The sequence below is a fragment of the Phragmites australis genome, chromosome 22 (genome assembly GCF_958298935.1).
Source record: "Phragmites australis chromosome 22, lpPhrAust1.1, whole genome shotgun sequence".
NCBI classification, from domain to species: domain Eukaryota; kingdom Viridiplantae; phylum Streptophyta; class Magnoliopsida; order Poales; family Poaceae; genus Phragmites; species Phragmites australis.
The window spans coordinates 11,189,578-11,202,637 of record NC_084942.1 but is presented as its reverse complement, the minus strand read 5'-3'; the positions used below and the strand labels follow the sequence as shown (position 1 = coordinate 11,202,637).

At 44.5% G+C, this 13,060-nt stretch overlaps 2 protein-coding genes across 7 annotated transcripts in view; both read left to right on the top strand.

Annotated features, from left to right (window-relative positions):
- LOC133904397 (helicase and polymerase-containing protein TEBICHI) overlaps window positions 1–5,387 on the top strand; it is a 32,831-nt gene extending 27,444 nt beyond the window's left edge. For 3 of the 6 annotated variants that reach the window (XM_062345892.1, XM_062345887.1, XM_062345891.1), the window contains 11 exons: window positions 53–250; window positions 330–589; window positions 1,851–2,040; window positions 2,117–2,230; window positions 2,354–2,706; window positions 3,814–3,922; window positions 3,990–4,130; window positions 4,241–4,337; window positions 4,420–4,597; window positions 4,690–4,835; window positions 4,928–5,387. In XM_062345892.1, the coding sequence (XP_062201876.1) occupies window positions 53–250; window positions 330–589; window positions 1,851–2,040; window positions 2,117–2,230; window positions 2,354–2,706; window positions 3,814–3,922; window positions 3,990–4,130; window positions 4,241–4,337; window positions 4,420–4,493 (1,536 nt within the window). In that variant the 3' untranslated portion in view covers window positions 4,494–4,597; window positions 4,690–4,835; window positions 4,928–5,387. Of the gene's footprint in view, window positions 1–52; window positions 251–329; window positions 590–1,297; window positions 1,377–1,850; window positions 2,041–2,116; window positions 2,231–2,353; window positions 2,707–3,813; window positions 3,923–3,989; window positions 4,131–4,240; window positions 4,338–4,419; window positions 4,598–4,689; window positions 4,836–4,927 lie in introns of those variants that run through there. The other 3 variants (XM_062345889.1, XM_062345888.1, XM_062345893.1) reach the window with 3 other exon arrangements.
- A 1,080-nt stretch (window positions 5,388–6,467) lies between these two features.
- On the top strand, window positions 6,468–7,519 carry LOC133904398 (ribulose bisphosphate carboxylase small subunit, chloroplastic 2). Its single transcript, XM_062345894.1, has 2 exons — window positions 6,468–6,681; window positions 6,784–7,519. Exons 1-2 carry the CDS (start codon window positions 6,535–6,537, stop codon window positions 7,162–7,164), a joined length of 528 nt encoding a protein of 175 aa, XP_062201878.1. The 5' UTR covers window positions 6,468–6,534; the 3' UTR covers window positions 7,165–7,519.
- Window positions 7,520–13,060: the final 5,541 nt, after the last annotated feature.

Below are 13,060 nucleotides of genomic sequence, written 5' to 3'. Positions count from 1 at the left end.
ATTATTTCGGACAATGTAGTTCATTTGTATTTCACTCTTTTGTGATAATTAGTTAGTCAAGAGAAGGCTTCATAGTGAAGCTGCTGCTGCTGCAAATCGGGATGGAAGATGGAGAAATCAGATGCATAAAGCAGCACACAATGGCTGTTGTAGACGTGCTGCACAGACACGGGCTTTGTCTTCTGTTCTGAAGAAATTACTTGTTTCTCAAAATCTCGATGGTTTGGTTGAAATGATAGAGGGTCCATTGGTAAATTTCTTACCCTTGCCTAATGCAAGATTGTTGCTTGCAGAATGCCTCAAAATCTCTATCTCATCCATTTGTATAGGTAAATATTCTTGCTGATATGGAACTTTGGGGAATTGGTGCTGACATGGATGCATGTCTCCATGCGCGACATATTATAATAAACAAGCTGAAGGAACTAGAGAAAGAAGCATACAGATTAGCTGGCAAGAGTTTTTCACTAAATGCAACTGCTGATATCGCCGACATTCTATACACGCACTTAGAATTGCCAGTTCCAAAAGGTTGTGAGAAAGGAAAGCTGCATCCTAGCACTGGCAAGCAGTCTCTAGACCATCTAAGGTATATTTCATTTCTCTCACTTGCTAGTTCTGCTGTCAAACATGTCTTTTTTGGGCTTTTGCAACAGTAAGTGTATCATTTTGTGGCAAGAGATTATTTGTGCAGGAACTTTACATGATTTTACAATATATTTTTCTAATTTGAAATATACATTCTGCTATGTCTGGTGTTCTGATGGAGCAATGGTCCACTTTGTGTGAGTTTAAGATAGTCTTGATCTAAGCTAGAAAAGTTCTGTGTGTCTGTGTCACGTTCTTAGATTGGTGCACGCTGGAGAGAGTATATAGGCCGACCCTAACAAAGGATCTAACTTGATAAGAAAGCAAACTAACTAATTAAATGGATGGAATGATAAGGGAGGGCGGCAACAGACTTAGCTTCTAGCTGCATCCTCCTTCACGGCAGCTCCAAGCTGGTCCCTTCTCCTTGTGTAGGTGACCCCGAGCACCCCGAGCATGACATGGTGTACATTGACATTATTGGCATCTGCCCATCTTCTGGACATGCTTTAAGAAAATTATTGTGCCAATGCCCAAAAGGTGCTGTTTTTCTGTTTTTTCAGAGTCGCATTTTGGGGATGGCTCATATTTCTCCCTAATAAACTATATGCAAATGCAATTTATTTCATTACATGTTCACCTAGACCTTTTGTTTGGAAAAACCTTTTATGCTGTTGAGAATAATTGGTTTTCTTTTTGTTAACCCTAGCCACCACACTACAAAGAGAAGGAAGGCTCTATCCTCAACGTTCCTACGCCTGTTCCTCTGATCTCTTATTCTTTGGGTATGCTATGGTACAAATACCTGTTCGCTAGAAAACGTCTATCAATTTTCCATCCTACACATTCCTGCTTCTCTTCACTCCCCACTTGTAGGGCAAGTAGAGGTTGCATAAGTGTTTGTAAAATGCATAAAATGCAGGCACATGTACCATTTTTACCCCTTTGTTTGCCTTATTTTATATTTCTAGCCTCCTGATGTCCCTACTATGTGCACCCTGAACATCTGTAGCAAGGCAGCAACACTGCAATGAACTTGCCAGGGAGGCCTTCCTTCTGTTTTAACATCTATTGCAATCTTTCTGTTTGCACTTAGCCCTAAATTTTTCCATGATTTAAGAATTGCTGATTGTTAGCAATAAAATTATGATCGATGTTGACAAAATTGTTCTCTTTGAGCTTCTATCCATTATCCCAGTATTGGTGGAGCATTTTAATTTTTTCATTTTCAATAGAAACTTTCTAATGTTCTTGTTATTTAGGGACCAACACCCGATTATCCCAGTAATTAAGGAACACAGAACATTGGCAAAATTGTTGAATGGCACGTTGGGGTCCATTTGTTCACGGGCAAAGTTGTGCACCCAATCACAAAGGTACATCATACATGGAAATTGGCTTCAGACATCAACTGCCACTGGCCGTTTATCAATGGAGGAGCCGAATCTCCAGGTTAAATTTAACAAAGTTTTGTGTTTTTGTTTAGATTTATCTGAATTACTGACTGATTTACCCTGTTACTTTGTAGTGTGTTGAGCACTTAGTGGAATTCAATACAGGGAAAAGTGATAAAGATTACTCAAGCATGTCAGTGGTTTCACATCATCAAATCAACGCCCGTGATTTTTTCATTCCCACCCAGGTATTGATGATCCGTCTTGTGAACTTGTTGAATATGTTTTTCTAAAATGATTAGGATAATTTGTTGAACATGACTTGTAACAATCCTTAGTATAATGTCACAGCCTATCTTTTCTGTTTGTAGGATAATTGGTTGTTGGTAACTGCTGATTACTCACAGATTGAGTTGCGCTTAATGGCTCATTTTTCTAAAGATCCTACGTTGATTGAGCTTCTAAGTAAACCGGATGGTGATGTTTTTACTATGATCGCTTCAAGATGGGCTGGTAAAGCAGAGGCCTTGATCTCTTCTAAGGAGAGAGAGAACACTAAAAGATTAATTTATGGCATCCTTTATGGAATGGGTGCAAATTCCCTTGCAGAACAACTTGAATGCAGCATAGACGAAGCTGCACAGAAAATCCAAAGCTTTAAGAGATTCTTTCCTGGTGTTTCGTCGTGGCTACATGAAGCTGTTGCATCTTGTCGCCAAAAAGGGTTAGTCTACTTTGTAGCAATTTCGTTCATAGTCTTTTTATATATAATATCTTCCCCTTTTTATGTTAATTTAGAGTTTCACATTAGGTCTATGAAAAAATATCGACATATGAACATGTATTATCTGCTGTTTTAAAACATTAATATGTGGGCTGCTTCTCAGCAGTAATTCAAGGTGGTAACTTCATAGAATAAATTGCTAGGACTACTGTTCTTTGCCTCTTTTACTTATCTGACAGGTACCTTATGATCACTGCTCGATTATCACTTGGGTTGACGTAGGTGAACATATGTGCATAAAATATAAATGGAAAGATTGACAGGCACGAGTACTTGTGCACACACAAAGAGACGTGTGCGTGCCTTCACTGAAAGATGCTCTTGGGAGTTCTCTGACATTACATGATTTTATACACTGCTTTGCATACATAAGTTGCATGCATATAGCTTGTATCTTTTAGTTCCATACAATTGCCATCTTTTCGATTATGTCCAAGATTTGGGAATGCTAAACTAAGTTTGGCAGTAATATTCCCAATTTGTGTTTGCATCTTCTGGATCATTCCTAAGGTTTGTTGGTTCTTATGTATAAGAAAAGTATAACAAATAAAAGTTTGTGTCGTAAAGACAACTACATATGCATTGAATGACAGGTGTGTTTGATTTCACCACATATAATTGATACGACTGGGGTAGATGGAGCGTACTCGCCCTCTCTTCAGAGGCTCTGAGCAGCTATTACGTGAACTTTAAGCTTTATTGGTCATTGCCTCTGCCGAACATCCACAACCCACTATATCAGGCTGGCACCTAACCAATTCACAATCTTATCTCTAACCATAATGAATCTAACTATACAATCTTTATCTCTAACAATATCTAATGAATGCAACCGACAAATCTTTATCTCTACTCCAAAGCCTGATCTGCAACTGCTGTTGCCGCCAGCCCTGTCTTCACCTGAACCCGACGCTTGTATTTTCGTCCAACAAAAGTGTCCACAACAGTAATTCACTGTACAGTGGAGATATAAGGATGGATCCTCCATTCGCTTTTCTCCAACTAGACACACATCAAAGAAATTGCTAATGTATTATCAATTTTCAGATATGTGGAGACCTTGATGGGCCGGCGACGTTTTCTTACAAAAATAACGGCTGGAAATAACAAAGAGAAAGCTAAAGCACAGAGACAAGCAGTAAATTCTATTTGCCAGGTAATACAGCATTTGTCTCGCATAAGTTAACACGTTTCATTTGTTGATTGAGCTCTTGTTTTTCCAGGGTTCTGCTGCTGATATCATCAAGGTGGCTATGATTAAAGTTCATTCTGTAATTACTAACAGGAGTAAGGCAGTTGATTCTACGGATGAAGTTACGAGAATCTTTTCGGAAATCAGTGGCCATTGTCACCTTATTTTGCAGGTGCTTTATGAAAGCTAGCATGAAATACTGACAAATACTGGTTTTCCATGATAGTTATATCTGTTTGTTTTTTTAAGTATGTATGATTATAACCCTTTTTTTCTTTGAAGGTGCATGATGAATTGGTACTGGAAGTTGATCCATGTATGTTAGCACGGGCTGGAAGGCTGTTACAGATATGCATGGAGAATGCTGCTTCACTCTTGGGTATCCGTTTAATCTGAACTGGATGATTGTGACTTGTTTATTGCCTAGCTAAAAATTGAATTGCTTTTTACTCTTGTTTCAGTACCTTTACGTACGAAAATAAAGGTGGGAAAAACTTGGGGTTCTCTAGAACCCTTCTATCCTGAACCTTGTTGATGCTATGGTGAATTCCACTTTTGAGTAAGCTCCTTGGAAGCCAACTTTTTGTGACATGTTGAGGGCCAAGATGCTGTTTCTATAAGGAATTCCAACATGCTCCAGTGAGGCCATGATTTTGACTCTTCTATGTCTCCAGAATTTCAGTCGTCTCTTAAATTACCCGTTCAAAGTCTCTAACTTATCTTGTTTCCAGGAAATTCACTTCCTCCTGTATTAACAATCTCGTGGAGCCTGGCTTTTAACATTGTGGCTTCATGTTCTAAGCTATCCATCCATTATTTCAGAAGCACGCCTGGTCCATTTGTGTGGAGCATGGTTAGTTTACCAAGTTACAGAAATGTATACACCTCACTGCGTGCCTTCTTTATTTTTGATTTTGGAAATTAGTTTGTTTTCTATTGTTGATCTCTTTGAAACTTCCATTGAATCAGGTGATTCGTTCTGGTTCACTATAAGTTGGGCCTTTATTCCATTGCTTTGGCTGGGCTATCTTCTGTTCTGTTACTACTGAATATATGTGAAATCAAGGGTAGTTACCAGATCTATTATTGGGGATAACGGCATGAGGGGCCAATGGTATGATTGATGCTTCGTGTCGCATGCAGGCTTTTTCTATTCAGCTCTTGATAAGTCATCCACAGATGCTGTCACAGGAAGCTGCTAATGGGCATCTATTGGGCATGCGGTCCTTCAAGGTTCCTGAAGTTTGTAAATGAACTACTGGAAGAGAAGGGCAAATTTCCCTGATGATCTGTACATTTTTGTTCTTCTGAGATCATCTGTATGTAAGTAGCTGCAAATTTTGCAACTTTTGTAAAGGTATTTTTTTAAAGGAACGTTTGTAAAGGTTTTGATTACCATGCAAGTATGTAAAATACACATTTTTTATTCCTTTTAATTATTAGTGGTGTAGGGTTTTGAAAATCGGGCAGGCCCTATAACCAGGACCAACCTGGGGGCCCAGTTTCATGTTGTTCTATTTTCCTTTTGGGTTTATTTAGCAGTTGCAAATTTTCAAATTTTCGTGAAATTCAGCTTGGGCGGTCAAAAGGATATTATTGCACACATTTTTTAAAATCATAGGATCACTGTATTCGGAGGTCAATTCTCTTTCTTTGACCTCCCACCGTTACTGAAGTGTTCTATCAGAGCCTAGGGGTCATGAGATGGTGTTCTGGCTAATGCACATTTGTTTTTGAAGATACTTTTTCAAAAAGAAGTATTGAAGGAAAGTGTTATGTGTGTGCATTGCACGCTTCTTTTTAAACAGTTCAAATGTTTGATAACGTTTGATGGTACGAATGGAATTTCATGTTCTTATTTTTGCGAAGAAAACCTCAGATTCAACAAATTCGTCTCCTAGGTGAAAAATGGAATGCGTGAAGCTCCCACTGAAAGCTCAACAGAAACAAACCAGCGCCTACGCAGTTTCCTCAAACGCACTGCTAATTTGATTGTGCTCGCCATTGCTGCATACTCTTGCATCGACCTGGATCCGTGAAAAGCGGCTTCTTCCACGACGTGGCTTCTATAGAGCGTGGTACGATGCAGGATACGCAGAGGCCTGCCGCCGTTGGCACCCGGCGGGGGCCGTATATGTTCGATGGAGCCAATTCCGTTCCATCCCGTGGTCCTGCAACCGCCACCTGCAGCGTAAAAGAAGAGCGAAGCAGCAGCGCCGAGAAATATCTCGCCACAAAGCTCAGCTCACCAAGAGGCCAGAGGCAAGCAAGCGAGGTCGGCGAGACGTGGCCAAACCAGCGTGGACTGCCCATCCAACCCCGTGGTCCAGAGGATAAGGCGCGCCACTGGGCGCCTACACGTGGCGCCAGACCTGATCAGGATAGGCCAGCCTGGGTGGGTGCCGCCACCGGCGAACGGGAGCCACTCCTCCCACATCCAGACGTCCTGGCGCGGGATGGGATGGTGTGCCGTGGAGCCTGTGGCTTTATATAAGCCGTCGGTGGGGGAACCTACAGGGACTCAAGCACTCCTGCCTCCTCTTCTCCTTCGGTAGAGAGCAGAGAGCTAGCGAGCCATGGCACCCACCGTGATGGCGTCGTCCGCCACCTCAGTCGCTCCCTTCCAGGGACTCAAGTCCACCGCCGGGCTCCCCGTGAGCCGCCGCTCCAGCAGCTCCGGCTTTGGCAACGTCAGCAACGGTGGAAGGATCAAGTGCATGCAGGTAAGCGTCGACTTTTCAGTTGCTGCTTTGGGAGTTAGTATGTGAGGAGCTGAATGCAGAGCACGAACTGTTCCTTGATGTGTGTGTGCACTCGTTGTTCAGGTGTGGCCGATTGAGGGCATCAAGAAGTTCGAGACCCTGTCCTACTTGCCGCCGCTCACCACGGAGGACCTCCTGAAGCAGATTGAGTACCTCATCCGGTCCAAGTGGATTCCTTGCCTCGAGTTCAGCAAGGTCGGGTTCGTCTACCGTGAGAACGCCAGGTCCCCAGGGTACTACGACGGCCGCTACTGGACCATGTGGAAGCTGCCCATGTTCGGCTGTACCGATGCCACCCAGGTGCTCAAGGAGCTCGAGGAGGCCAAGAAGGCCTACCCCGACGCTTTCGTCCGCATCATCGGCTTCGACAATGTCAGGCAAGTGCAGTGCATCAGCTTCATCGCGTACAAGCCACCGGGCTGCGAGGAGTCCGGCGGTGCCTAAGCCCTAAGCGCAGCTATGGTTGCTCATCATGCATGAGCAACCATGAAGTGTCTCTTCGGTTTTGCTTCGGGTCACCTCGGTTTTTTTTTTAAATTCTGGTTGCTTCTGCTGAATCCACGGCCTGTTCATGTATGCGATCTCTCCCTCCAACCTTAGAGTTACGTATGTAGGATTACTACAACTATCGTTGGGTGAGGAACAAGTGAATGCAAGCTCCGGCTATACAGAGAGATATGTAATATGGATACTAAAGCATACCTGCCAATCCGTCGACAATACTAGATCGTGTTAATTACTGGTGTTTTTGTCTTTACTAATGCATCAATAATAATAAGTTTCGTGTTTTTTCCATGTACTTTCTGTACTCTCTTGGACGTAAATCTGTTAATGAGAAGGCTCGCATAACCTCTCACTACGAGGATCCCAAATATTTGTGGCGGTGGCTTATTTTCGGGAGGGGTATGGACTATGGAGCACCGCAAAAAGAATCGTCATTTTCGTAAGTTCACTTCCAGAAAACAGGTGATTCCTGACGGGGTAAGATGTTCCTGACGGGCCGGCAAGAAAGAAAAATATTTACTTGGGTCAAACCTTTGACCGCGGACAGACCGCGAGCAACGGAGACCGTGGATACAGCCGGCGCTCGGCGAGCTTCACCAGCGGTGGTTAGCTGCTCGGCGGTGGTCGAGGCCATCTCCAGAAGGTTCAACATGGCGTAGGGAGATTGTTTGTGGCACATGCGCAGCGCGGCGGCGTTGACCGGAGCTAGCTCGGTGGCGAACCACGGTGGTAGGCGACGCTCGGTCTGAGCTTGACGGAGGCAATTACCAAGAGAGGGAGAAGAAAGGAGAGGGGTCACATGGGGCTCACCAGAGCTTGGCTGGACTAGGGAGGGGCTAAGGCAGGCCGGTGGTGTGGCTTCTCGGCGGTGGAGTCGAGCCTGCTGGAGGCCGGCCGTGGCGAAGATCGTGGTGGCGCGCAGTGGGGCTTGGCTCTAGGACGACGGAAAGGAGACGGCGACCAGCGGAGGAGACCGACTCAGGCTTCTCCTGCGGATCCAGGCGGCAACGCGAGTGAAGGGAAGGGAGAGCGGCTGTAGCTCGGTTGAGAGAGTAGTGAGAAATGTTGCATGATTATTAATCCTGAGCATTTTGTTTTTTCCGTTTTGATTGTTAGAGGCATGGCTGTGCCCAGCGATCATGCAGTAAGTGTCATTTCCATTTCTGCATGTAGGAGTTTTAATTAGCCATTTCTGTATGTAGGAGTTTTAATTAGCCGTTTCTGCAGTTAGTGTTCAGACGTGCACGTAATGGCGCCGGTTGTGCGCGTGATGGTGCAAGACGTGGGCATCGTGATGCCATACGCCTGAGACTTTGTTGTTTGGCTCATAAATCAAGGAGAAAACATAAAAGCTGCAGTTCAATTGCAACACAATATTCCTGGGTGTTTTCTACAGTGTTAGCGTGTGCTCATCTAGACTGATTCCAACATTTGTTATCAGAGCATCTGTTGCCAATCCAAGCACTGCTATGTCGTCGTAGGCTCTAGGAGTGCGCGGTCGAGGACTCCTCCGTGCCGAGGCTGCCATAGCTCACTGACACCTCCTCTGCGCTGACTGTGACACCATGACAACAATGGCCATGAGATGATCGTGCAACATGTTGTCAAGTAGGCATTGGGTTTGGTGGTCTACCCTACGCTCACCTGGATGAACTACACCGACTAGGCGCTTGTGATGCGTGTCAATCGGCAAGTGCAGGGTCTTTGGGAGGCGATCGAGCTTGGTGGCGGTGATTACTACGATGAAATTGGCATTGTCTGCCATTCTCCATGTCATGCTGCCAGGGATACTATCAACTCTCACCATCAAGTACACCACCAAACGATGCATGCGAAACGGTCAAGATGATACGCATCGGCATCTAGCGTGTTAGAGAAGCAAATGCACAGAAGCTGCGACGTGAGCTCAGCAAGATTGAGTTCAAAGATGACGAGGTGAGTCCATCGATGACTTCTCCCTAAGGATCATGAGCCTTGCCAACAACCTCCGAGTTCTGGGGATGAAGTCATTGAAGTTGAGTGGTGTGAAAATTTTTGCAGGTTGTCTCGGAATGTCTCCAGCATGTCATCATCTCTATCGAGATCCTCCTTGATATGAGCAGAGGTACAGGCTTGGCTTTTCAGAAGGCGATGGCAGGTAGAAGCTACTCCTCACCGAGGAGGAGTGGCTAGGTTGTGTAAACAAGCGCAATGGTGAGGGAAGATCCAATAGCGGCGGTAATGGCGGCTCCCATCATCATCATGCCAAGAATCGTGGGAGCGATTGCATCAAATGATCATGAGACAACAATGCCAACGAGTCTGTTCCAAGTTGTGGCAAGGACCAATGCCAAAACTATGGAAAATTCAGTCATTGGGCCAAGGATTGCTGCAGCAAGTCGAAGCGGGCTGTTGACGTAAGGCAACGATGCACAATGTCGTCCTCCCCGATCACAGCCAATCCGCTGTGCTTGCTGCCGAATTCCTCATGGTAATTCGATTCCTGCCACAAGGCATCCCTTTCATCGTTTATCGTTCTGAGTGTGCACCGAAGAGAAGTCAGCTCCTAGGTAGATTCCTAATAATCTTGTTGGCTTTGGTTAATTATCTCATATTTATTCAAAACCTGCAATGTGCATAGTTGAAACAAAGATGACATTTGTTGGTCAAGATATTCTTATTGCTTCTTGTTCCTTGCTCTTATGTTTTGCCTTTTCTTATATGATTAATTGATCCATTCTTACCAGTCACTGAAGATTTCAGCCTAATTGATCCATTCTTATGTTTCATCTTTTCTTATATGACTAGTTAAATGCCCGTGTATTGCAATGGGAACAAAACAAATCACACCAACCAGCAAAACAACACCGCACAACCAAACAACAAGTTCAACGCCTATCACAAAGAAGTTATGGGGTCCGTCTTCTGCACAATTCAAAGTTATGATACACCACCTCCTCTCCTTGAAAATGACCAATCTGGACACTATGTGAACTCCATTGTAAACTTCAGCGCTTCTCTCCATGGCAGATAACACATTTTCTAGCCAGAAGTGCTCTCTATGTTATGTTCACTTTTTCATCAAACTGGTTGAGTCAAGCGGATTAATGGCTCATGTTCCAAATAAAGCTTATTTAAATGCATCAAAGTTACTCTAAGAAAATACGCTATCATGTCGCAAGTTCACATTTCCCAGATGCCTTCTACATCTCCCCTCAAAAACTACTATAAATTAGCGTAATGAACACTGACCATAGTGTATGACATGGAATGATGGAAAACTGAAGTCTCCCCTAAAAAACTATCATAAATAAGCGTAACAAACACTGTCCATAGTGTATGACATGGAATGATAGAAAACAGAATTATGGAACAAGATTTGTAAACTATGAAGCTACAAACCTTTACATGTCAAACGGAGTGGTTCCAAGGTGAAGTTCAAATATTTTCTAGGATACACAGACATGGATGTCATAGGAGGGCGCAATGAAAATTTCCAACTTGTATTATATATTCCAACTTTTCTATGAATGACTCAATATTGTGTCGTAATTTCCTAGCCTGAACGAGCATGACCTGGGAGGTGGTGTTGGACTGTGAGCGGCCGTCGAGGAGGAATCGACACCACCATCGGCGCTGCTCCTTGTCACCCTCGCCGCTGTACTCGTACACCAGGTCCTGGAAGAACGATGAGCCAGAGGAGATGAGTGGGGCCTCGATGTCAGTCTCTAGATCCACCGTGCCACCACCGATGTTGCCATCCTTGGGATCCCTTGGAGCCATCACCTCAGCTACTCCGCTGCTACTGCCACACAGACAACTGAAACAAGCTGAGGGGAAGTGGTGGTAGTTCGATGTCTAGCATCGGTGAATCAGGCAAGGATTGGACGACGTGTAGGTGCCTCCTGGCAGCGGGGGCGGCTGACAGCTTCTTTTGTATGGCGCCCTAGTCCTCAGTCAGAGCCAAGTTGGGTACCCCCACCGTGGGCTTCATGCGAGGGGGCATTGACAGTGGGGATGACCTACGGTGGCTGATCCGATCGAAAACGACAGTGGTGATAACCTGTAGCCACCGATCTGATCCGAAATGACAGCGGCGATGAGGGCATTGACCCGCGTCTTGGATCATGGCTCGCTGGGTATGGCGTAGCAGGGGCAGGATGTGGTGAATGGTGACATCATCGCTCAATGGGGAGGAGGAACAAGGCAGTTTAGGAGGGGCACAAGATTGGGGTTGGACGGGAAAGAGGACCACCTGTTAGGAATAAAGAGGACAAGGGGCAGGACGTCCTACTTGTCTTGGAACGATGACTACTGTGTATTTTTTAAGTAGTAGAAATAGAGATGAATTGATCCACTCTCTATCCTGCTTGTGGCAGAGGGAGTTGATCCAAGGCATCAAACATTCTACTACTGGTATATACTTGTTCTCCATATTTTTTATGATACTTTATCTGTTTCATAACTATTTTAAATATTTTAATTTTGTAGGACAACTCCCTAGCAGGTTTAGCACATAGGATAGTATTTGTTTAGCCCTTGGATGCTTGTTGTACAAAGGTATTTTTTATTCTCAGCTATTTTTGAGTTGACAAAAGGATGTGAAATATTGAAAATGTATTATTTTTATCCTACTTTGATGCTGATAGGATGCAACAACACTACACCATAAATAAGAGAAGAACTATTATGTTATGATTTCATCGACTACATTACGTAGTAGGGTGAGTTGCCTAGTTATAATAAGACTGCTATGTGCATTTGGGTAGATTGTGGCTTTGATGGAATGTCGACCACCTTCTTCTTTGTTGTTGCATCTCAGTTGATGTGCGGGCTAATGCAGAACTTTGTTAACTGGATGCAATTGTTTTGCTACCCTCTAGAGGAGAAGGTGGAGAATTGGTGCATTTTTCTGGAGACACACCTTCAAAATATCTATGTAGAGGAAATTCTTAGCAAGAGCTGATAGCAAGCCAAAGCTGGAGGTGAATGAGGGGTGAAGGAAAAAGATGCTGATGGCAGGGTGCTGATTGCAATACCCAAGATTCTAGTAGTGCAAAGTTTAATTTTGTGCAATGTTTTCCCCAGGGACAGAGCAACACCAAGGATAACATGTGCAGTTAGCAGAGTACTTCAAAGAAGCCTAAGAAGATGAACCCAAGAAAAGGAAAGTAGCTTGAAGTGCAATTCAAGGATAACATGTGATACAGCCCTCTTTGGCTAGTTAAGGCAAAGGTATTCACGCATTTGGATTGAGAGGAGGACCGCAACGATCAGTCGTTGTACCTTGACATTGGCACCATGAACCACATGACCTGATCATGCGCCGCCTTCTCTGAGATGGACTCCAGTATCCGGGGCACCATCAAATTTGGTGATGGCTCCATCGTCCACATCGAGGGGCGCTACATGATCCTGTTCGCTTGCAAAATCGGTGAGCATTGCACGCTCATGGAAGTGTAATTCATTCCCCTACTCATCACCAACATCATCAACATCAGCTAGGTTGACAAGAGCGTCTACCAAGTGCTAGTTGATGGCGGCGTTATGTGGATCCTGGATCCAGAGTGACGGTTGCTGGCAATGGTGAAGCGCTCTTCTAGCCAGCCATAGACACTCGGCCTCGACATTGCACACCCAGTATGCTTATCGGTGAGGAGCTCCGATGAGTCTTGGCGCTGACATGCTAGGTTTGGCCATATCAACTTTCAGGCTCTACGTAAGCTCGTCCAACATGAGATGGTATGAGGTCTGTCGTGTATTGATCAGGTGGATCTAGTGCTTGAAAACTGCCTCATCCACATCAACCTTTGTAGGCCAATCGCGCCAATGACACTGATTAGCAGCTGCTACTTCC